This window comes from Capricornis sumatraensis, chromosome 3 (assembly GCF_032405125.1).
Source record: "Capricornis sumatraensis isolate serow.1 chromosome 3, serow.2, whole genome shotgun sequence".
In the NCBI taxonomy this organism is placed as follows: Eukaryota; Metazoa; Chordata; class Mammalia; order Artiodactyla; family Bovidae; genus Capricornis; species Capricornis sumatraensis.
The window spans coordinates 6,424,496-6,448,425 of NC_091071.1; the positions used below are offsets into that span (position 1 = coordinate 6,424,496).

The 23,930-nt window shown below is 55.5% G+C and overlaps 1 protein-coding gene across 1 annotated transcript; it reads left to right on the forward strand.

The window, feature by feature from the left end:
* Positions 1 to 18,207: 18,207 nt before the first annotated feature.
* Positions 18,208 to 21,198, forward strand: LOC138075654 (mucin-2-like; the record flags this gene model as incomplete). Its single annotated transcript, XM_068967559.1, has 6 exons — positions 18,208 to 18,540; positions 18,622 to 18,990; positions 19,141 to 19,596; positions 19,678 to 20,046; positions 20,206 to 20,652; positions 20,734 to 21,198. Coding segments are annotated over exons 1-6 (2,439 nt in total), but the record flags the coding sequence as incomplete, so codon positions are not given.
* Positions 21,199 to 23,930: the final 2,732 nt, after the last annotated feature.

A 23,930-nucleotide genomic window follows, 5' to 3' on the forward strand; every position in this document is an offset into this window, starting at 1 on the left:
AACGGAGCAGGACTCTGTGGTCCTTGCCATGTCTTCTGCCTGCCTTTTGCCTGTGGAAAACTTTAGTCAAAAAATAAGTTTAATCAGAGAAGTAAAAAATGATGAAACAAAGGAAAACAGTCTAAGGAGACTCAGTTCAGTTCAGTCGCTCAGTCGTGTCCGACTCTTTGAGACCCCATGAACCATAGCACTCCAGGCCTCCCTGTCTATCACCAACTCCCGGAGTCCACCCAAACCCATGTCCATTAGTCAGTGATGCCATCCAACCATCTCATCCTCTGTCTTCCCCTTCTCCTCCCGCCCTCAATCTTTCCCAGCATCAGGGTCTTTTCAAATGAGTCAGCTCTTCGCATCAGGTGGCCAAAGTATTGGAGTTTCAGCTTCAGCATCAGTCCTTCCAATGAATTTCCAGGACTGACCTCCTTTAGGATGGACTGGTTGGATCTCCTTGCAGTCCAAGGGACTCTCAAGAGTTTTCTCCAACACCACAGTTCAAAAGCATCAATTCTTCGGCGCCCAGCTTTCTTTATAGTCCAACTCTCACATCCATACATGACCACTGGAAAAACCATAGCCTTGACTAGACGGACCTTTGTTGACAAAGCAATGTCTCTGCTTTTCAATATGCTGTCTAGATTGGTCATAACTTTCCTCCCAAAGAGTAAGCGTCTTTTAATTTCATAGCTGCTATCCCCATCTGCAGTGATTTTGGAGCCCAGAAAAATAAAGTCAGCCACTGTTTCCATTGTTTCCCCATCTATTTGCCATGGATGCCATGATCTTTGTTTTCTGAATGTTGAGCTTTAAGCCAACTTTTTCACTCTCCTCTTTCACTTTCATCAAGAGGCTCTTTAGTTCTTCACTTTCTGACATAAGGGTGGTGTCATCTGCATATCTGAGGTTATTGATATTTCTCCTGGCAATCTTGATTCCAGCCTGTGCTTCCTCCAGCCCAGCATTTCTCATGAAGTACTCTGCATATAAGTTAAATAGGCAAGGTGACAATATACAGCCTTGACATACTCCTTTTTCTATTTGGAACCAGTCTGTTGTTCCATGTCCAATTCTGTTACTTCCTGACCTTCATACAAGGTTTCTCAAGAGGCAGCTCAGGTGGTCTGGTATTCCCATCTCTCTCAGAATTTTCCACAGTTTATTGTGACTAAATAATAATAATGTAGTCACTAAGCATAGTCAAGGACCCTTAGTTCTTTCTCAAGGGCTACAGATAATATTCTGAGCCATATCTTGTGAGCTGTCATAGATACCAAAATACGAGGTGGAAAAGTTAACTACATGATGACCGGACTGTACCCAGGACTTGAGCTGCCACAGTTCTGAGAATTGACTGCAAAGAAATTTGAACAGGTTCACCCTGGAACTAAAGATGATTAACTATACCTAAAACAACCGAGGTGATGCTAGTCAGACCACTGATTTGAAAGTGACTATTAGAGATGACTGTGCTGTTTCTGCATGGACCCCTCCCACCACTCGCCCCCAACCAGCTATAAAAGCTCTCACCCCCTGCTTGTCAGAGGTGGGGAGAGTCGTCCTTTGGGCAGATGTCCATCACCATCCCCCTACTAGTTGCCAGCATCTAAAATAAAGCAAACTTCCCTTTCCTGGAAACTTTCCTCAACCTGGCCTGTTTACTGGCTTTTGAGTGGCAAGCAGCTGACCCCTCATGCATAACTCTCAGTAACAAAAGGACATTTGGGTTTGCCTGCAAGGGTCTGAGGCCATCTTTTTTCCCCCCACATCCCAGCTCATAAGGCACTGGTTAATCAATTCCTCACCAATTGGAACCCTAGTGGATGGCCCCAAACTCTTGGTTGCCTTGGGTGTTGTTTAGAACAGGACATGCTATTACTGCATTAACCAAGTCACTCTATCTCAAGAGTAACCCAACACCTTTGACAATATACAATCCCACCTGGGCACTGCAGTGGTCACTCTTTCAGTCTCCTTGCCCTGCATGTATGGCATTTAGTTTTTAAACCAAAAAGGAAACCAGTCCATTTCATCTGGGGAGAAGGAAATGGCAACCCACTCCAGTATTCTTGCCTGGAGAATCCTGTGGACAAAGGAGCCTGGAGGGCTGCTGTCCATAGGGTCTCACAGAGTTGGATGTGAATGAAGTGACTTAGCATGCATGCATGCATTGGAGAAGGAAATGGCAACCACTCCAGTGTTCTTGCCTGGAGACTCCCAGGGACAGAGGAGCCTGGTGGGCTGTCGTCTATGGGGTTGCACAGAGTTGGACACGACTGAAGTGATTTAGCAGCATCAGCAGCCATTTCATCTGTTTCATCTGTTATCAAATGTGTGGGCATAGAGTTATTCTTAGTATTCCTTTATTATCTTTTCAATGCCTGGGGGATCTGTAGTGATGTCCCCTCTTTCATTTCTGATATTAGTAATTTGTGCCCTTTCTCTTTTTCTCTTAAAAGTACTTTTATTTATTTGTCTGTGCTGGGTCTTAGCTGTGGCATGTGGGATCTAGTTTCTTGACCAGGGATTGAACCTGGGCCCCCTGTATTGGGAATGTGAAGTCTTAGTCACTGGACCACCAGGGAAGTCCCTCTCTTTTTCTTAGTTATCCTTATTGATCTTTTCAAAGAACCAGCTTTTGCTTAGTTGATTTTTTTCTCTTGATTTCCTGTGTTCAGTTACATTGACTTCTGCTCTAATTCTTATTGTTTCTTTTCTTCAGCTCGCTTTGGATTTAACTTGCTCTTTTTCTGAATTCTTAAGGTGGAAACTTAGATGATTAAGTTTAGATCTTCTTTTTTAATACATGCATTCAATGCTATACATTTCCTTCTAAAGCATTGCTTTCACTGCGTCCCACAAATTTTGATAAATCGTATTTCCATTTTCATTTAGTTCAAAATATTTTAAAATTTCTCTTGAGATTTCTTCTTTGACTCATGTTATTTAGAAGTGGTTTGTTTTTCTAGTTATCTTTCCATTAGTGAGTTTCAGTTTAATTCCATTGTGGTCTGAGAGCAGACATTGTATGATTTCTATTTTAAATATGTTCAGGTGTGTTTTATGGCCGAGAGTGTGGTCTATCTTGGTGAATGAATGTTCCATGTAAACTGGAGGAATAGTAGTTTTCTTTTAACAGTCCAATCAACAATGTTTTATTTTAAACCCATTAAATGAAATTTCCTGTAGTATAAAGTGTAAGAATGGTCCTGGACCTGGTAATATTTTTTAAAATATGGCATTCATTCACGTCATAAAAGTGGAATGAATTGTAAAAGCACTACCCAGAAATGAAGAGTGTGACCCAAAAGCTACCTGTAACAGTTACTGAGTAATCCATCATTGTGTACCACAAGCCAAGTTTTCTAGATGTGTTTAGTATATATTTTATCTTAAATTTTACTTCTGAATAAAATGCACACTTGAACCGATTCACCAAGCCTAGATGCTATAGCTACTTCAGACTGCAGTTGGAGAATAGAACTATTAAAATTAAAACTCCTAAGATAGTTTTTTTTTTTTTTTTAAGGTTTTCCTGGTGGCTCAGTGGTAAAGAATCTGCCTGCTTGTGCAGGAGATGGGGTTTGATTGCTGGGTGGGGGAGATTCTCTGAAGAAAGAAATGGCAACCCACTCCAGTATTCTTGCCTGGGAGACCCCATGGACAGAAGAGCCTGGTGGGCTACAGCCCATGGGGTCTCAAAAGAGTCAGACGTGACTTAGTGACTAAACAACAAAAAGGATAGTTTTTAAGATCACCGACATGGAAAAAACAGTTTTAACTTCTGAAACATTCCTAAGACTTGGAAGCAAAGGGGTTTCTTAGTGTGGTTTCAGTTGGAAGTTGGTTTAGATATCAGAATTGAAAAAAAAACAAACCCCAAACTCAGCAAGAACTGAGGTTCATCAAAGCCAGAAGACGACTTGTGCATTAATTTTTTAAACAAACAAACAAGAAACCAAATCCTAACAGCAAATTCCATGGAGTGTATAGTCCATGGGGTCACAAAGAGTTGGACATGACTGAGTGACTTTCACTATTAAGAGCAAATTTATATTTATAAATGTGTAGTTTTACAAAAGCAACTTTTCCAACCAGAAAACAAAGACAAACAAAAAACTCCAAGAGCTTCAAAGCAACAAGACTGTAACTAATAGGAAGTAAAACCTGAGTGACAGATTATGGTCTGGGATACTCAACACACACAGGTCTTTCAGTTTCATCAGTTTTGGTCCAAAGCTCCAATTACATTTTAGTTGCGTGTTTACTGTTCAGTGTTCTGTTGGCATTATAGTGAAAGTCACTCAGTTGTGTCTTGACTTTTTGCAAGAATATACCCTCCATGGAATTCTCCAGGCCAGAATGGAGTGGGTAGCCATTCCCTTCTCCAGGGGATCTTCCCAACCCAGGGATCAAACCGTGGTCTCCTGCATTGCAGGCAGATTCTTTACCAGCTGAGCTACCAAGGAAGCCCATTGGCATTATAAGTAGTAGGGCAATAGTGCCCTTCATATTTATAGTTGTTCCTGGACTGACTGTATCGGGTAGGCTAGTGTTAACAGAACTTTCTAATACACCAGACTTTAGGAAGGTGACTAAGAGAAGAAATAAATGCTAGGGAAAGGTGAGATTAAATTTCCTTGCGTTGAAATCCTTTTGGTGAACCTTCAGAAGTCCACAAGCTGACTAGGTCTTCCTTATACACAGCCCCCAGAAGTCAGTTGCCATGTGAGAAATACTTGCACAAGCTTCCTGTGAGTTTTTTTTTTTTTAACTCATAAATCTATAAATGGTGGCATTCATTTCTCTAACTTAATGTGAGCATTCCTCCTAAGAGGATAAATCTCATACTGAAATTAATTAGGGTATTAGTCCTCATTAGAATGAAAATGATGGCAATAATATCAAGTCATATTGCAAACGGAAACTGGCAAACTCTTGTTCTCTTACTGCCTCCCCGTCCCCCCACCCCCTGCTTGCTTTTTCTCAGGCTAGAGTGTTTGCGTTAAATCATAAAGCTTATATAATGGATTTATAGGAACTACATTAAAGCAGTGGTGATAAAATAAAACTGCCAACACGAAAGTTAAGAGCAGAACTGGCTGCCACTTGAAATGCCACTTTATGATCGTGGGTACATGAATAGGGTGAGCTAGGTACTCCCTTCTTAGGAATCACTGTGCCTACATAAAACAAGGAAGAAGAGAGAAGCAGCGGAGAGGAGAGAAGGGGGATATTGATTAATGGGAAAAATTTCACAAGGAACAAACTTCACATGGAAACAGAAGTTTCAAACAAATATACTGAAAAGCATTTTACCCGTGACGTTCCTATATCATAAACATACTACAGATACACAGAAAGCCAACACGTACAAGAAAATGTGCTCAGCATCATTGATCACCAGGGATATGCAAATCAAAATCTCACTAAAGTGAGATATCACTTTAACACCCGTTAGAATGGCTGTTATCAAAAGACAAGCGGTAACAAGTGTTGGAGAGGATGTGGAAAAGAGGGAGCCCCTGTGCACTGTTGGTGGGAATGTAAGTTGGCACAACCACTATGGAAAAAACTATGGAGGATCCTTGAAAACATCAAAAGTAGAATTACCATATGATCTAGCATTTCCACTTTTGAGTATTCATTCAAGGAAGATAACCCACTAACTTGAAAAGATATCTGCACCTTCATATTCACTGCAGTATGATTTACAATAGCCAAGACAGAGAAATGTCCATTCACAGATGAATGGAAAAGGAAATGTGTATATATATATATTATTCTACTATCACAATCTGATGTTATTTAGCCATAAAAAGAAGGAAATTCTGACACTTGCAACAACGTGGATGGACCTTGAGGGCATTATGCTGAGTGAAATAACTCAGGCAGAAAATGACAAGCACTGCATGATCTCAGGTAGACGTGGAATCTAAAACCAAAACAAAACTCACTGATACAGAGAACAGATTGGCAGAGTCTTCTGTAGTTCCATATAAATTTTAGAACATTTGGTTCTATTTCTGTGAAAAATATCATTGGGGTTTTGGTAGGGGTTATACTGAATCTGTAGATTGCTTTAGGTAGTGTGAACATTTTAACAATGTGAATTCTTCTAATCCATGAGTACAGAATACCTTTAAAAAAATGAATATGCATATGGCACACTGGGGTCAACTGAAGGGAACTTGGGGATGGCTATATGGGGCATGAGCACAGAATATCTGTTCCTCTGTGTCTTCTTCAATTTCTTTCAGCAGTGTTTTACAGTTTTCATTGTGCAGGCCTCTCAGTTAGTTAAATGTATTCCTAGGTATTCTACTCTTTTTGCTATGGTTATAAATGGGATTGTTTCCTTAATTTTTCAGTTAGTTTGTTGTTAGAATATAGAAGTGCAACATATTTTTGTATGTTGGTTTCATTCCCTGCACTTTACTGTATTCATTTGTGTTTTCAAGTAGTTTTTTGGTGGAGTCTTTAGGGTTTTCTATATATAAAATCATGTCACTTGCAACTAGTGAAAGTTTCACTTCTTCTCTTCCAATATGGAGCCTTTTCTTTTTCTTGCCTAGGATTTCCAATCCTATGTTGAATAACAGGAGCAAGAGTGGGCATCCTTGTTCTGTTCCTGATCTTAAAGAGGTAGCTTTCAGTTTTTCCCCACTGAGTATGATGTTTGCTGTGGACTTGTCATAGAAGGCCTTTATTATGTTGAGGTATGTTACTTTCAGACCCATTTTATTGAGAGGTTTTAAAAAAAATCTTAAGTTGTTGAATTTTGTCAAGTGCTTTTTCTGCATCTAATGAGATGGTCATATGATTTTTATCTTTCACTTTGTTAATGTGGTGTATCATGTTGATTGTTTTGCAGATATGGATTCATTCTTGCATCCCTGGAATAAATCCCACTTGGTCATGGTATGTAATCCTTTTAATGCAATATTGACTTTGGTTTGCTAATGTTTTGTTTCTTGTTGAACAATAAATATTTGAATCTAATAGTGTGGCAACTCTGAAAATCAGATTCTCCTCCTTCCCTAGGGCCTGTTGTTTTCTTCTATTGTTTTCATTTATTTTTTGACTATTGTGCTCTGTCTCTGTGCCAAGGATCTCAGCATAATATACAAATTAAAATCTTGTCAGGTCTTTTCTAATACATCCCCTGGGCATGCATGGCCACTTTCAAATCTTCCCCATATATGCAGTTGGTTTTGAATGTCCTAGTCTTTAATATCTGACTCTCTAAAGGAGAAAAGACAAAAAAATGAAGGGGGGAGGTCTGTTGGCACTTTAAATTACCCAGAAATCATTTCAGGTGGAGAGGGAGGTCTTATAAGGATGCAGGAGAAATGCAATGACTACGGCCATCTACCTCTTTTCCTGCAATCAGTAGCAATCAGTGGATCAGAGCACAGATCCTTGACATTTGGAGTACATGGTCCTTTTTGCCTACCCTAGCTCCCACAAGCTGTGTGTGAGCAACTCCAGGAACACAGGCATAGCTGCCTGCCATGTGGCTGGAGGTGTTGAATGGGTAGCTGCTACTGTGCTAAGAACTAAAATTGACCAAAATTTGCAATTTACCATCCAGGTCTTCCCCTGCAAGTTTTAAGCCTTCAACAGACTCTAAAATTCCAAAATAGTTAAATCAGACAGATTCTGCTAATGCAGTTGTTTAGCTGGGAAGATGAAGCCCTGATGTATCCTAGCCCACAGCCTTCCCAGAAAGTTCCTCTAAAGTACTTTTTAATTACCTTTTAAAACATATTCTCCAAGTTGTCAAAGATAAACAAAGCCAGACATTAAAGTGGTAAAGGACAGATCTTAATCTGTAATACACTATTTCAATAGGAAAAAGAGTCTAGCATAAATTGAATTCCACTTAGATTTGCACAGAAGTGATACTTTAAAGGGTTTCCCAGGTGACACTAGTGGTAAAGAACCCACCTGCCAATGCAGGAGACATATGAGACGTGGGTTTGAACCCTGGGTCGGGAAGATCCCCTGGAGGAGGGCATAGCAACTCATTCCAGTATTCTTGCCTGGAGAATCTCGTGCACAGAGGAGCTTGGTGGGCTACAGTCCACAGGGTCACAAGAGTTGGATGTGACTGAAGTGACTTAGCACGTGTGCGTGATATTTTAAAGGGAGAGTGAAGGTGTAGGCAAGAGAGAAAGTGAGGGCTCAGCAGTTTTGGGAAAGTGAAAAATTCCCCAAAGGGGTGAGTAGTCCATGTGAAACTCATCTTGACTTGCTACCTGGCTTCCCAGGTGGCTCAGTGGTAAAGACGCCACCTGCCAAAGCATGAGACACAGGATAATGGGGTTCGATCTCTGGGTTGAGAAGATCCCCTGAAGTAGGAAATGGCAGCTCACTCCAGTATTCTTGCCTTGGAGAATCCCATGGACAGAGGAGCCTCACAGCGTTGGACGTGACTGAAGCGACTGAGCTCGTGTGCATGAGCAATGCATTCTTATTCATTCTTACAAATTTAGGCTCCTGTCCTTCACAAAGGCCAGGTGACAGGAACCCTATCCTCAGCTGGTGGCTAGAACAATTAGTAAGTTCTTCCGACAGCCTTGAGTTTTCTTAGATTGGCACTTTTAAGGAGGGCTGGGGTCATCCTGGGGACCTTGAGTGGTAAGAAACTCTGTTAGTGTCTGTCCAAGTCTTTATAGTTCAAGGTTGAGGCTCAGCAGAGAAGGAGACTCAGAGGGCCAGGCTAGAGTCTGGTCAAGGAGACAATGCTTATCAAAGTAAAAACTATGGATAGGGCCAGAGTTGCCTGACAATCATTCCCAACATGAGTTCCTTTATGCTTCTTTGAGCTAACCTTACCTCTGTTATTGGAGTGAGTCTCTTTCCAAAGTTTGAATGCACTTATACATATGTATGTGTATACGTGTATGTATTCATAGGAAACATATATGTGTATGTTTTAACAAAACTGTGTACTGGATTCACTGCATAAACCATTCTTAGAGCCTTGCCATGACCGTACCATTATTTTTGATTTGAACATGGTAGTCTATGTTATGACTTGTCCATAGTCCTTCTAGTTTCCTATGGAGGGCTATTTGGGTTGTTTCCAGTTTCTACTGGAAGTGCAATAAACTGGATGGCAATAAACACTCTCATGAATGCCTCCTTAAAGTGCTTCTTGAACACAGAGATGGAAAGTTGGAATTACTGGGTCCTTGAATGTGCATTTAAAATTTTAATGGATGCCACCAAATTGCCTTTTTAAAGCAGCCCAACCCACTTATACTTCTGCCCGCCAGGTAAAAGTGTTTATTCTTCCCACTTTGCCCAACACTGGATAGAATCAAAGTTCCTAGTACTGGCTAATCTGCTAGGTCAAAAGTAGTCGTTTTATTTGATTGTTTCCACTAGCCATTTGCGTTTCCTTTTCTGAGACCTGGACCAAGTCCTCAGATAATAAAATGACTTCTGATGAATTCTGCACTGTTCCCTGACTCTAGCAATGGGGTCATGGCCCCGAGTCATGCTAAGGGCAAGATGGAGAGGGGGAAGAGTGAGGGGCAGAGGGAGTGAAGAAGAACACATGTTCCTCTCCCCCGAGAGCAAAGAAAGTGAGAAGTTAAAGTGAAGTCACTCAGTCGTGTCTGACTCTGTGACCCCATGGACTGTAGTCTACCAGGTTCCGCCATCCATGGGATTTTCCAGGCAAGTGGGTTGCCATTTCCTTTTCCAGGGGATCTTCCTGACCCAGGGATTGAATCCAGGTCTCCCGCACTGCAGGCAGACACTTTACCATCTAAACCAATGGGAGTGAAACTAAGGAGAGGCCCCAGACGCCAGAGTCCAAGGTCTTGGCCAAGTGAGTTCTCTGTCCAGTTTTGCTAGTTCTTGGTGGAGGGCAGGGGAAAGGTAAGGAAGTGAAGTGTCCTAGGAACTGCTCTGAGTGGGCCAGGCATCCTGGGGTTGGGCCACCAGCAGCTCTTCCCTGCTGACACCCCCTGGGCTTGTCTTATCTTCTAGGTAGTCCACCCTCCCTGCAGCGACATCAGATCCAGGGAGGAGGGGGGAAAGGGGGAAGGCGGAGCCCTGCAAAAGTGAAGCTATGTTCAGCCCCCACGCCCAGCAGGGCAGATAACTTCATCTGGTGCTGCTGTGCACACGTGTGGCCTCCCCACTGCAGTCCCCTGTGCTGACGCTGGCCCTGCTCCCAGCCTCCGTGGCGCCTCCGGACCCATGCAGCTGTTCAGGGTGCTGCGTCTCCTCTGGATGCTCAGGGGCTTCCTGGGGTCCACAGGTGAGGAGGCGCGGTGGGGGAGGTCTGCGGAGACCATCCTGATGTCCCAGGACAGAGTATGTGTGTGTTTGGGGGGACTCTGAGGTTTAAGGAGCCCGAGGAGGGGTCCCTCAGAGCTCTCTGTGCGGCCAGAACCAAGGTGGGGAGGGGAGGGAAGCTGGGTCCCAGGGGTGCTGCTCTCCCCCGGGACCGAGCAGGTTGGCAGGAGTCTGCGTGCGTCAGTTGGATGGGATAACCTCTTTCTGGAAGAGTGCTCTTCCCACTTGGACTCAGTTTTCGGAGCCCCTTTGCCCTGTTGCTCCTGCTCCCCCAGCTCTGATGCTCCCTCCAGCCTGGATCCTCTCCCTCTGTGCGTGCCTGCTCAGTCGCTCCAGTGTTGTCTGCCTCTTGGCAACGCCATGGACTGTAGCCCGTTGGGCTTCTCTGCCCATGGGATTTCCCAGGCAAGAATACAGGAGTGGGTTGCCATTTCCCTCTCCAGGGGATCTTCCCAACGCAGGGATCGAACCCACGCCTCCTGCGTCTCCTGCATTGCAGGCAGATTCTTTACCATTGAGTCCCCGGGGAAGCCCCATTCCTCCCTTTACTTCCATCCATTCAGCCCTCCTGAGGGACCTGCATCTGCCCTGGGAACCCCTCCTTTCTCTGGGCATCTCCACTTTTGGTCACGGTGGCCCCTCCTCCAGCTCTGCCCCTAACTCTCCCACCCCAACCCAGCCCGCGTTTCTGGACACAGCTGTCCTTGGCAGGGTGGTGGGGGGAGATCCTGATGGCTCCCAAGACGTGCTGAGTCTAGTTGAGGACACTAACCCAGAGAGGGCAGGAGGTCTGGGTGTTTCCTGATCGCAACTGCTGTGTCTGTCGGTCACCCTCAGCGTCATGAGATCTTTGAGCCTCACTCTGGTAAGAGTGGTAACCTGTAAAATGGGGTTAAGGATACTGTATCTGTAGAGAGAAGGGCTCATGTTTGTAGACTAGTTAATCAAGATAGAATAGGTAATAGAAAATACATCTTTTTGGTACCTTTTTAAAAAGAATATTATTTGGTTGCGCAGTGTCTTAGTTTCAGCTTGAGGGGTTTAGTTCCCTGACCAGGGATCAAACCCAGACCCCCTGCACTGGGACCGTGGAGCCTCAGTCACTGGACCATGGGGGAAGTCTCAAAAACATGACTATCTTTGTTATTAACACTCACAGCTACACATTAAGGTCTCCCAGGACTCACGTCTGCCTGCCTAGGTGTTTCTTTCTGGAAGTTTCCTTTTCTGTCCTGTCTCTCAGCCTGTGTGTGGTCCTCTCTCCTTGCCCCTCAAACTCAGTGAAGTCTGAGCTTCAGTCTCCATCTTCCCCTTTGGTATTCTCTTGGCAACTTTCCGCTCTCCCTGGAAACCCTGTCTCCCAGAGTCCATGATGGGTCCCTATCCTCAGCCCAGGTTTGGCTGGGTTCTCTGTCTCTCTCTCCAAAGCGGAGAGTCAGCCCAGACAGCAGTGGGTCACAGGGAGAGGGGCAGAGGTGGGTCAGAGGGTGGGGCACGGAACCAGAAGGGACGAGGACTCTGGGCAGCAGGAGAAGGTGGGAGGAGGGAGCAGAGTAAGGGGAACGTGGGTGTGTGAGGAGGGAGGAATGGAAGAGGAGCTGGGAGGAGGTAGGGCCTTTGCTGAGCCTGCGTGCTCAGCAGCACCATTCCAGGACCATTAGGTCAGTACTCAGACAAGATGGCCACGGAATCAAGGGTGTCTCCACTGAAACTTCCCATGGGGAGGCTGCCCTGGGGAGCAGACAGATGTTTTGGCCCTCATTTATTTGTTATTATTTTAGAACATATTTGTGTATTTGGCTCCATCTGGTCTTAGTTGCGGCACATGGGATCTTCAGTTGCGCCACATGGGATCTTTAATTGCGGCACATGTGATCTTTCAGTTGCGCCACATGGGATCTTTAGTTGCGGCACATGTGATCTTTCAGTTGCGCCACATGGGATCTTTAGTTGCGGCACATGTGATCTTTCAGTTGCGCCACATGGGATCTTTAGTTGCGGCACATGTGATCTTTCAGTTGCGCCACATGGGATCTTCAGTTGCGCCACATGGGATCTTCAGTTGCGTCTTGCGAACCCTTAGTTGTGGCACGTGGGATCTAGTTCCCCAACCAGGGATCAAACCTGGTTCCCGTGCACTGGGAGCCTAGAGCCTTAGCTACTGAATCACCAGGGAAGTCCCCAGATGTTGGCCTTTAGAACCCGGAATGACCCCGGCCCCAAAGTGCTCTGCTGGGGGAATAACTGGTGGCACTTCCTACCTTCTGTGACACGTACCTGGAACATGGGGAAGTGAGTAACCTATGTGGTGTTAAGGTGACAGGCCGACCCACCACTGAGGTCCTCTGTTCTACCGCCAATACAGGAACTTCAGCCACGGCCACATCCACCTCTAATGAGCTCTGGCGCACTGCTCTGAGGAACCCCACACACTCCAAAGGCACAGCAAAGTGGCCACTGAACAGCCCCCAAACTTCTCCCACTCCTGATGCGAGGGAAAACATACCCAAGACTGTCAGCACCTCCCCCCACTCGAAATCCCTGTCTGAAACGGTGCTCAAATCACCCATCAGTTCCAACCCCCCAACAAGCCCCACGTCCAAGTTTGTCTTCAAGGTTGAAACCAGCCCACCTACCATGATCGTCTATATGGGCTCGACAGAGTGCGTCAGTCCGACGAGCCTCATAATCACCACCACTTACCCCACCACCACCTGCGTGAGCCAGACCCAGGTGTCCTTCCCCAGCTCTCACACCACCACCCCTGGGACAGAGACACCACGGACAACCATCAGCAGTACTTATCCCGTGTCAACAACCAAGAGAGTCAGCTCCGCCGTGACCCGTCCCCCCACAGTCACCACTGCAGGGAAAACTCCCACAACCATGGCCCCACCCTCCTCCTTTGTCCCAACTATAAACACAACCCCAGATACTCTGATCTCCTCTATGACTGGTACCACTAAAAGGACTACCCCAGCTGCTGCAAGTGTCCACACAACAGCGTCTCCTACCCCAACAGTCGTGCCTACCTCTGCTACTACCCCTGCTCTGACTGCTAGGAACACCTTGATAACAACAGACAAAAGCTTCTCACCCAGCACCCATGCTATGAGCACTACTTCACTTCCAGACACTCTCAGTACATTTAGAACATCCACAGCCACCATGCGTGCTCTGACCTCAACCGGTTTACTGACAACACCTACAACACCAGTTGCATCAACTGCCACTGAAGCAACCACTGGAATAGGTACACCAAACACAACTCCTGTGAACACAACGGGCTCCGTGAAAACGACATTCATTCCAAGGACTGACCTTCCCACAGAAACTCTCACTGGCTCAGTTACTTCAGTTTCTCCAGTCATGTCCTCAACCAGTCCTGCCACATTCCCCACATCCAAATCCCGCCCGGTGCCAGCCAGCACGGATACACACATGACATCCGCTAGCAAGGGACCACCCTCCTCCACTGGAGCCACAACAGAAATAGGCGAAACAAGGGACCCAGCATCTCATGCTTCTTCCACCAGGAACACCACATTTCTTACTACCACTGATGTTTCTACAGAATCTGCAACGACAGAGATTACTTCTGCAGCCCCAGTCGTCACACCATTACATACTCTCACAAATACAGTCATTTATCCAACTACTTCTACTTCAGTGACCACCAATACCTTGACATCACCCATCAGTAAGCCTCAGTCTCAATCTGCTTCAACCACAGAGCAGGCCTCCACTTCAACCAGAGACAGGAGCCCTTCCTTAACTCTGACTACCAGATTCCCTAATACCCACACCACTGCTGTCCTTTCAACTCACAAGAGCAATTCCACTGGATCCGCAACAGAAATCACCATTCCCACGGACACTGCAGAGCGTGCCACCTCAGCCACAGCCACTATGCCCACTTCTTCCACGACAAAAACAAGTGAGAGTTTGAAAACATACATGTTAACCACACTCATGCTGACCACACCACCGAGTACTCTAGGCAACATATTTGAAACTGGTTGCAAAACACGAAGCACAGAAACATCTGCAATAACCTCAGTTTTCCCTAACCCTAGATGGACACAGAGAACCACAAAAATAATCCTATATTCTGGTAGTATGGGTGAAAATACCATATTACCAACAACCACTAAACCCAAAACAAGGCAAAGCACTAAGTCAATGAAAACAATGAATGACAATGATTCCAAAATTACGCTATCCAGATTACTGAAAACACAGCAAAATAATACTGATTTTTCCGACACCAGCTACAATATTCAAAAAATATTAGGAAAAATGAACACAAATAATATTAGACCTACAATGACATGGAGAACTGCACATACTAACAGGACAAAAAATACGCCTCTAAATCCAAGAAATCCAGTAAAAATGAAAAGGTCTCTTTCAGAAAAAAATCACAAAACAACAACAAATAAAACAACGACCATCAACAAAGCAACAGAAGGCACAAAAACAGATCAAATAATGTCAGTGACCAATAAAAGGAAAAGTTCAGAGACTAGCTTCAGGACACATAAGAGGGACACTAACCAATTCACGATATTGGAAAAAGACAGAAACAAAGAACATTATGTACTCAACAGATTCTTTCCCCATTCAGGAAAATGGCAGAATTACACACACACACTTCCATGGATTCTATCCACTGTGCTAGCTTCACACACCACCGGGGCGGCTAGCAACCTCCGGGTGACCACACCCATGCCCACGGCACCGCCCAGCGCTCCGGTCCTCACCTCTTCCACCATCTACTCCAGCGGGAGCACCCTCACTTCCGCCTTCACCTCACCCCTCCCGGCCTCCGCCACGCTGCACACATCCACGACTCTCCCTCCCTCCTCGGTCAGGACGCGAGCCCCCAGCTCCACGCCCGCCACCACCGAGGCCACATCCACCGGGCCCGCGGCTCCATCCACCAGCGCCCCCTCCGCCGTGGACCTCGGCTCCACACGCGCTCTGGCCAGCCCCTCAGACACACCCACCCCCACCCCCACGGCCTCGGCCACGCCCACGGCCTCGGCCACGCCCACGCCCGCGGCCGCCGCCACCCCCACCACCGGCATCATCTCCTCCGGCCCCACCACCCACCGCACACACAGCACCTTCCCTGTCCAGGCAACCTCGGCCAGCACGCCGGCCGCCACCTCCATCTTCACCACTCCCCGCAGCACGGCGACTCCCTTCGGCTCCAGCACCATTCCCGCCACATCGCTAGGCGCCTCCTCCCCGGCCTCCGGCAGTACCAGGGCCAGTACCACCGCGGCCGAGGGGGCCAGCCCACCTGCCCCGAGCACCAGTGGGCCGCCCCCGCACCCCACCACCACGGGCACTCCTCCCACTGACGCCTCTAGCCAGCCTGTCGCCACGGAGGTGCCCTCTCCGCCGTCCGTCACATCCTCCGCCACGCCCAGCAGCACACTCTATGCTCCCGCGTCCACCACCTCCACTCCCGTGGCCACCAGTAGCCCGACCTCGTCCACGGGGGTGCCTCGCTCCCCTCCACCCGCCCCCAGCACACAGCCCGCCTCCGCCTCCACCCCGAACACCAGCCCTCTGCCCACCGACATGACCACACTCCCCACCACCCACGCCACTGCCGGCCCCTCGCCTCCCGCCAGCACGCCCACCGGGTCCAGCACGCAGGTCGCCACTCCCAGGGACACCGCAGCCCCGGCCACCTCCCTCACGGCCACTCTGCCCTCTGCCGCCGCTGCACACACCACCGGGGCGGCTAGCACCCTCCGGGTGACCACACCCATGCCCACGGCACCGCCCAGCGCTCCGGTCCTCACCTCTTCCACCATCTACTCCAGCGGGAGCACCCTCACTTCCGCCTTCACCTCACCCCTCCCGGCCTCCGCCACGCTGCACACATCCACGACTCTCCCTCCCTCCTCGGTCAGGACGCGAGCCCCCAGCTCCACGCCCGCCACCACCGAGGCCACATCCACCGGGCCCGCGGCTCCATCCACCAGCGCCCCCTCCGCCGTGGACCTCGGCTCCACACGCGCTCTGGCCAGCCCCTCAGACACACCCACCCCCACCCCCACGGCCTCGGCCACGCCCACGGCCTCGGCCACGCCCACGCCCGCGGCCGCCGCCACCCCCACCACCGGCATCATCTCCTCCGGCCCCACCACCCACCGCACACACAGCACCTTCCCTGTCCAGGCAACCTCGGCCAGCACGCCGGCCGCCACCTCCATCTTCACCACTCCCCGCAGCACGGCGACTCCCTTCGGCTCCAGCACCATTCCCGCCACATCGCTAGGCGCCTCCTCCCCGGCCTCCGGCAGTACCAGGGCCAGTACCACCGCGGCCGAGGGGGCCAGCCCACCTGCCCCGAGCACCAGTGGGCCGCCCCCGCACCCCACCACCACGGGCACTCCTCCCACTGACGCCTCTAGCCAGCCTGTCGCCACGGAGGTGCCCTCTCCGCCGTCCGTCACATCCTCCGCCACGCCCAGCAGCACACTCTATGCTCCCGCGTCCACCACCTCCACTCCCGTGGCCACCAGTAGCCCGACCTCGTCCACGGGGGTGCCTCGCTCCCCTCCACCCGCCCCCAGCACACAGCCCGCCTCCGCCTCCACCCCGAACACCAGCCCTCTGCCCACCGACATGACCACACTCCCCACCACCCACGCCACTGCCGGCCCCTCGCCTCCCGCCAGCACGCCCACCGGGTCCAGCACGCAGGTCGCCACTCCCAGGGACACCGCAGCCCCGGCCACCTCCCTCACGGCCACTCTGCCCTCTGCCGCCGCTGCACACACCACCGGGGCGGCTAGCACCCTCCGGGTGACCACACCCATGCCCACGGCACCGCCCAGCGCTCCGGTCCTCACCTCTTCCACCATCTACTCCAGCGGGAGCACCCTCACTTCCGCCTTCACCTCACCCCTCCCGGCCTCCGCCACGCTGCACACATCCACGACTCTCCCTCCCTCCTCGGTCAGGACGCGAGCCCCCAGCTCCACGCCCGCCACCACCGAGGCCACATCCACCGGGCCCGCGGCTCCATCCACCAGCGCCCCCTCCGCCGTGGACCTCGGCTCCACACGCGCTCTGGCCAGCCCCTCAGACACACCCACCCCCACCCCCACGGCCTCGGCCACGCCCACGGCCTCGGCCACGCCCACGCCCGCGGCCGCCGCCACCCCCACCACCGGCATCATCTCCTCCGGCCCCACCACCCACCGCACACACAGCACCTTCCCTGTCCAGGCAACCTCGGCCAGCACGCCGGCCGCCACCTCCATCTTCACCACTCCCCGCAGCACGGCGACTCCCTTCGGCTCCAGCACCATTCCCGCCACATCGCTAGGCGCCTCCTCCCCGGCCTCCGGCAGTACCAGGGCCAGTACCACCGCGGCCGAGGGGGCCAGCCCACCTGCCCCGAGCACCAGTGGGCCGCCCCCGCACCCCACCACCACGGGCACTCCTCCCACTGACGCCTCTAGCCAGCCTGTCGCCACGGAGGTGCCCTCTCCGCCGTCCGTCACATCCTCCGCCACGCCCAGCAGCACACTCTATGCTCCCGCGTCCACCACCTCCACTCCCGTGGCCACCAGTAGCCCGACCTCGTCCACGGGGGTGCCTCGCTCCCCTCCACCCGCCCCCAGCACACAGCCCGCCTCCGCCTCCACCCCGAACACCAGCCCTCTGCCCACCGACATGACCACACTCCCCACCACCCACGCCACTGCCGGCCCCTCGCCTCCCGCCAGCACGCCCACCGGGTCCAGCACGCAGGTCGCCACTCCCAGGGACACCGCAGCCCCGGCCACCTCCCTCACGGCCACTCTGCCCTCTGCCGCCGCTGCACACACCACCGGGGCGGCTAGCACCCTCCGGGTGACCACACCCATGCCCACGGCACCGCCCAGCGCTCCGGTCCTCACCTCTTCCACCATCTACTCCAGCGGGAGCACCCTCACTTCCGCCTTCACCTCACCCCTCCCGGCCTCCGCCACGCTGCACACATCCACGACTCTCCCTCCCTCCTCGGTCAGGACGCGAGCCCCCAGCTCCACGCCCGCCACCACCGAGGCCACATCCACCGGGCCCGCGGCTCCATCCACCAGCGCCCCCTCCGCCGTGGACCTCGGCTCCACACGCGCTCTGGCCAGCCCCTCAGACACACCCACCCCCACCCCCACGGCCTCGGCCACGCCCACGGCCTCGGCCACGCCCACGCCCGCTCCCGCCGCCACCCCCACCACCGGCATCATCTCCTCCGGCCCCACCACCCACCGCACACACAGCACCTTCCCTGTCCAGGCAACCTCGGCCAGCACGCCGGCCGCCACCTCCATCTTCACCACTCCCCGCAGCACGGCGACTCCCTTCGGCTCCAGCACCATTCCCGCCACATCGCTAGGCGCCTCCTCCCCGGCCTCCGGCAGTACCAGGGCCAGTACCACCGCGGCCGAGGGGGCCAGCCCACCTGCCCCGAGCACCAGTGGGCCGCCCCCGCACCCCACCACCACGGGCACTCCTCCCACTGACGCCTCTAGCCAGCCTGTCGCCACGGAGGTGCCCTCTCCGCCGTCCGTCACATCCTCCGCCACGCCCAGCAGCACACTCTATGCTCCCGCGTCCACCACCTCCACTCCCGTGGCCACCAGTAGCCCGACCTCGTCCACGGGGGTGCCTCGCTCCCCTCCACCCGCCCCCAGCACACAGCCCGCCTCCGCCTCCACCCCGAACACCAGCCCTCTGCCCACCGACATGACCACACTCCCCACCACCCACGCCACTGCCGGCCCCTCGCCTCCCGCCAGCACGCCCACCGGGTCCAGCACGCAGGTCGCCACTCCCAGGGACACCGCAGCCCCGGCCACCTCCCTCACGGCCACTCTGCCCTCTGCCGCCGCTGCACACACCACCGGGGCGGCTAGCACCCTCCGGGTGACCACACCCATGCCCACGGCACCGCCCAGCGCTCCGGTCCTCACCTCTTCCACCATCTACTCCAGCGGGAGCACCCTCACTTCCGCCTTCACCTCACCCCTCCCGGCCTCCGCCACGCTGCACACATCCACGACTCTCCCTCCCTCCTCGGTCAGGACGCGAGCCCCCAGCTCCACGCCCGCCACCACCGAGGCCACATCCACCGGGCCCGCGGCTCCATCCACCAGCGCCCCCTCCGCCGTGGACCTCGGCTCCACACGCGCTCTGGCCAGCCCCTCAGACACACCCACCCCCACCCCCACGGCCTCGGCCACGCCCACGGCCTCGGCCACGCCCACGCCCGCGGCCGCCGCCACCCCCACCACCGGCATCATCTCCTCCGGCCCCACCACCCACCGCACACACAGCACCTTCCCTGTCCAGGCAACCTCGGCCAGCACGCCGGCCGCCACCTCCATCTTCACCACTCCCCGCAGCACGGCGACTCCCTTCGGCTCCAGCACCATTCCCGCCACATCGCTAGGCGCCTCCTCCCCGGCCTCCGGCAGTACCAGGGCCAGTACCACCGCGGCCGAGGGGGCCAGCCCACCTGCCCCGAGCACCAGTGGGCCGCCCCCGCACCCCACCACCACGGGCACTCCTCCCACTGACGCCTCTAGCCAGCCTGTCGCCACGGAGGTGCCCTCTCCGCCGTCCGTCACATCCTCCGCCACGCCCAGCAGCACACTCTATGCTCCCGCGTCCACCACCTCCACTCCCGTGGCCACCAGTAGCCCGACCTCGTCCACGGGGGTGCCTCGCTCCCCTCCACCCGCCCCCAGCACACAGCCCGCCTCCGCCTCCACCCCGAACACCAGCCCTCTGCCCACCGACATGACCACACTCCCCACCACCCACGCCACTGCCGGCCCCTCGCCTCCCGCCAGCACGCCCACCGGGTCCAGCACGCAGGTCGCCACTCCCAGGGACACCGCAGCCCCGGCCACCTCCCTCACGGCCACTCTGCCCTCTGCCGCCGCTGCACACACCACCGGGGCGGCTAGCACCCTCCGGGTGACCACACCCATGCCCACGGCACCGCCCAGCGCTCCGGTCCTCACCTCTTCCACCATCTACTCCAGCGGGAGCACCCTCACTTCCGCCTTCACCTCACCCCTCCCGGCCTCCGCCACGCTGCACACATCCACGACTCTCCCTCCCTCCTCGGTCAGGACGCGAGCCCCCAGCTCCACGCCCGCCACCACCGAGGCCACATCCACCGGGCCCGCGGCTCCATCCACCAGCGCCCCCTCCGCCGTGGACCTCGGCTCCACACGCGCTCTGGCCAGCCCCTCAGACACACCCACCCCCACCCCCACGGCCTCGGCCACGCCCACGGCCTCGGCCACGCCCACGCCCGCGGCCGCCGCCACCCCCACCACCGGCATCATCTCCTCCGGCCCCACCACCCACCGCACACACAGCACCTTCCCTGTCCAGGCAACCTCGGCCAGCACGCCGGCCGCCACCTCCATCTTCACCACTCCCCGCAGCACGGCGACTCCCTTCGGCTCCAGCACCATTCCCGCCACATCGCTAGGCGCCTCCTCCCCGGCCTCCGGCAGTACCAGGGCCAGTACCACCGCGGCCGAGGGGGCCAGCCCACCTGCCCCGAGCACCAGTGGGCCGCCCCCGCACCCCACCACCACGGGCACTCCTCCCACTGACGCCTCTAGCCAGCCTGTCGCCACGGAGGTGCCCTCTCCGCCGTCCGTCACATCCTCCGCCACGCCCAGCAGCACACTCTATGCTCCCGCGTCCACCACCTCCACTCCCGTGGCCACCAGTAGCCCGACCTCGTCCACGGGGGTGCCTCGCTCCCCTCCACCCGCCCCCAGCACACAGCCCGCCTCCGCCTCCACCCCGAACACCAGCCCTCTGCCCACCGACATGACCACACTCCCCACCACCCACGCCACTGCCGGCCCCTCGCCTCCCGCCAGCACGCCCACCGGGTCCAGCACGCAGGTCGCCACTCCCAGGGACACCGCAGCCCCGGCCACCTCCCTCACGGCCACTCTGCCCTCTGCCGCCGCTGCACACACCACCGGGGCGGCTAGCACCCTCCGGGTGACCACACCCATGCCCACGGCACCGCCCAGCGCTCCGGTCCTCACCTCTTCCACCATCTACTCCAGCGGGAGCACCCTCACTTCCGCCTTCACCTCACCCCTCCCGGCCTCCGCCACGCTGCACACATCCACGACTCTCCCTCCCTCCTCGGTCAGGACGCGAGCCCCCAGCTCCACGCCCGCCACCACCGAGGCCACATCCACCGGGCCCGCGGCTCCATCCACCAGCGCCCCCTCCGCCGTGGACCTCGGCTCCACACGCGCTCTGGCCAGCCCCTCAGACACACCCACCCCCACCCCCACGGCCTCGGCCACGCCCACGGCCTCGGCCACGCCCACGCCCGCGGCCGCCGCCACCCCCACCACCGGCATCATCTCCTCCGGCCCCACCACCCACCGCACACACAGCACCTTCCCTGTCCAGGCAACCTCGGCCAGCACGCCGGCCGCCACCTCCATCTTCACCACTCCCCGCAGCACGGCGACTCCCTTCGGCTCCAGCACCATTCCCGCCACATCGCTAGGCGCCTCCTCCCCGGCCTCCGGCAGTACCAGGGCCAGTACCACCGCGGCCGAGGGGGCCAGCCCACCTGCCCCGAGCACCAGTGGGCCGCCCCCGCACCCCACCACCACGGGCACTCCTCCCACTGACGCCTCTAGCCAGCCTGTCGCCACGGAGGTGCCCTCTCCGCCGTCCGTCACATCCTCCGCCACGCCCAGCAGCACACTCTATGCTCCCGCGTCCACCACCTCCACTCCCGTGGCCACCAGTAGCCCGACCTCGTCCACGGGGGTGCCTCGCTCCCCTCCACCCGCCCCCAGCACACAGCCCGCCTCCGCCTCCACCCCGAACACCAGCCCTCTGCCCACCGACATGACCACACTCCCCACCACCCACGCCACTGCCGGCCCCTCGCCTCCCGCCAGCACGCCCACCGGGTCCAGCACGCAGGTCGCCACTCCCAGGGACACCGCAGCCCCGGCCACCTCCCTCACGGCCACTCTGCCCTCTGCCGCCGCTGCACACACCACCGGGGCGGCTAGCACCCTCCGGGTGACCACACCCATGCCCACGGCACCGCCCAGCGCTCCGGTCCTCACCTCTTCCACCATCTACTCCAGCGGGAGCACCCTCACTTCCGCCTTCACCTCACCCCTCCCGGCCTCCGCCACGCTGCACACATCCACGACTCTCCCTCCCTCCTCGGTCAGGACGCGAGCCCCCAGCTCCACGCCCGCCACCACCGAGGCCACATCCACCGGGCCCGCGGCTCCATCCACCAGCGCCCCCTCCGCCGTGGACCTCGGCTCCACACGCGCTCTGGCCAGCCCCTCAGACACACCCACCCCCACCCCCACGGCCTCGGCCACGCCCACGGCCTCGGCCACGCCCACGCCCGCGGCCGCCGCCACCCCCCACCACCGGCATCATCTCCTCCGGCCCCACCACCCACCGCACACACAGCACCTTCCCTGTCCAGGCAACCTCGGCCAGCACGCCGGCCGCCACCTCCATCTTCACCACTCCCCGCAGCACGGCGACTCCCTTCGGCTCCAGCACCATTCCCGCCACATCGCTAGGCGCCTCCTCCCCGGCCTCCGGCAGTACCAGGGCCAGTACCACCGCGGCCGAGGGGGCCAGCCCACCTGCCCCGAGCACCAGTGGGCCGCCCCCGCACCCCACCACCACGGGCACTCCTCCCACTGACGCCTCTAGCCAGCCTGTCGCCACGGAGGTGCCCTCTCCGCCGTCCGTCACATCCTCCGCCACGCCCAGCAGCACACTCTATGCTCCCGCGTCCACCACCTCCACTCCCGTGGCCACCAGTAGCCCGACCTCGTCCACGGGGGTGCCTCGCTCCCCTCCACCCGCCCCCAGCACACAGCCCGCCTCCGCCTCCACCCCGAACACCAGCCCTCTGCCCACCGACATGACCACACTCCCCACCACCCACGCCACTGCCGGCCCCTCGCCTCCCGCCAGCACGCCCACCGGGTCCAGCACGCAGGTCGCCACTCCCAGGGACACCGCAGCCCCGGCCACCTCCCTCACGGCCACTCTGCCCTCTGCCGCCGCTGCACACACCACCGGGGCGGCTAGCACCCTCCGGGTGACCACACCCATGCCCACGGCACCGCCCAGCGCTCCGGTCCTCACCTCTTCCACCATCTACTCCAGCGGGAGCACCCTCACTTCCGCCTTCACCTCACCCCTCCCGGCCTCCGCCACGCTGCACACATCCACGACTCTCCCTCCCTCCTCGGTCAGGACGCGAGCCCCCAGCTCCACGCCCGCCACCACCGAGGCCACATCCACCGGGCCCGCGGCTCCATCCACCAGCGCCCCCTCCGCCGTGGACCTCGGCTCCACACGCGCTCTGGCCAGCCCCTCAGACACACCCACCCCCACCCCCACGGCCTCGGCCACGCCCACGGCCTCGGCCACGCCCACGCCCGCGCCCGCCGCCACCCCCACCACCGGCATCATCTCCTCCGGCCCCACCACCCACCGCACACACAGCACCTTCCCTGTCCAGGCAACCTCGGCCAGCACGCCGGCCGCCA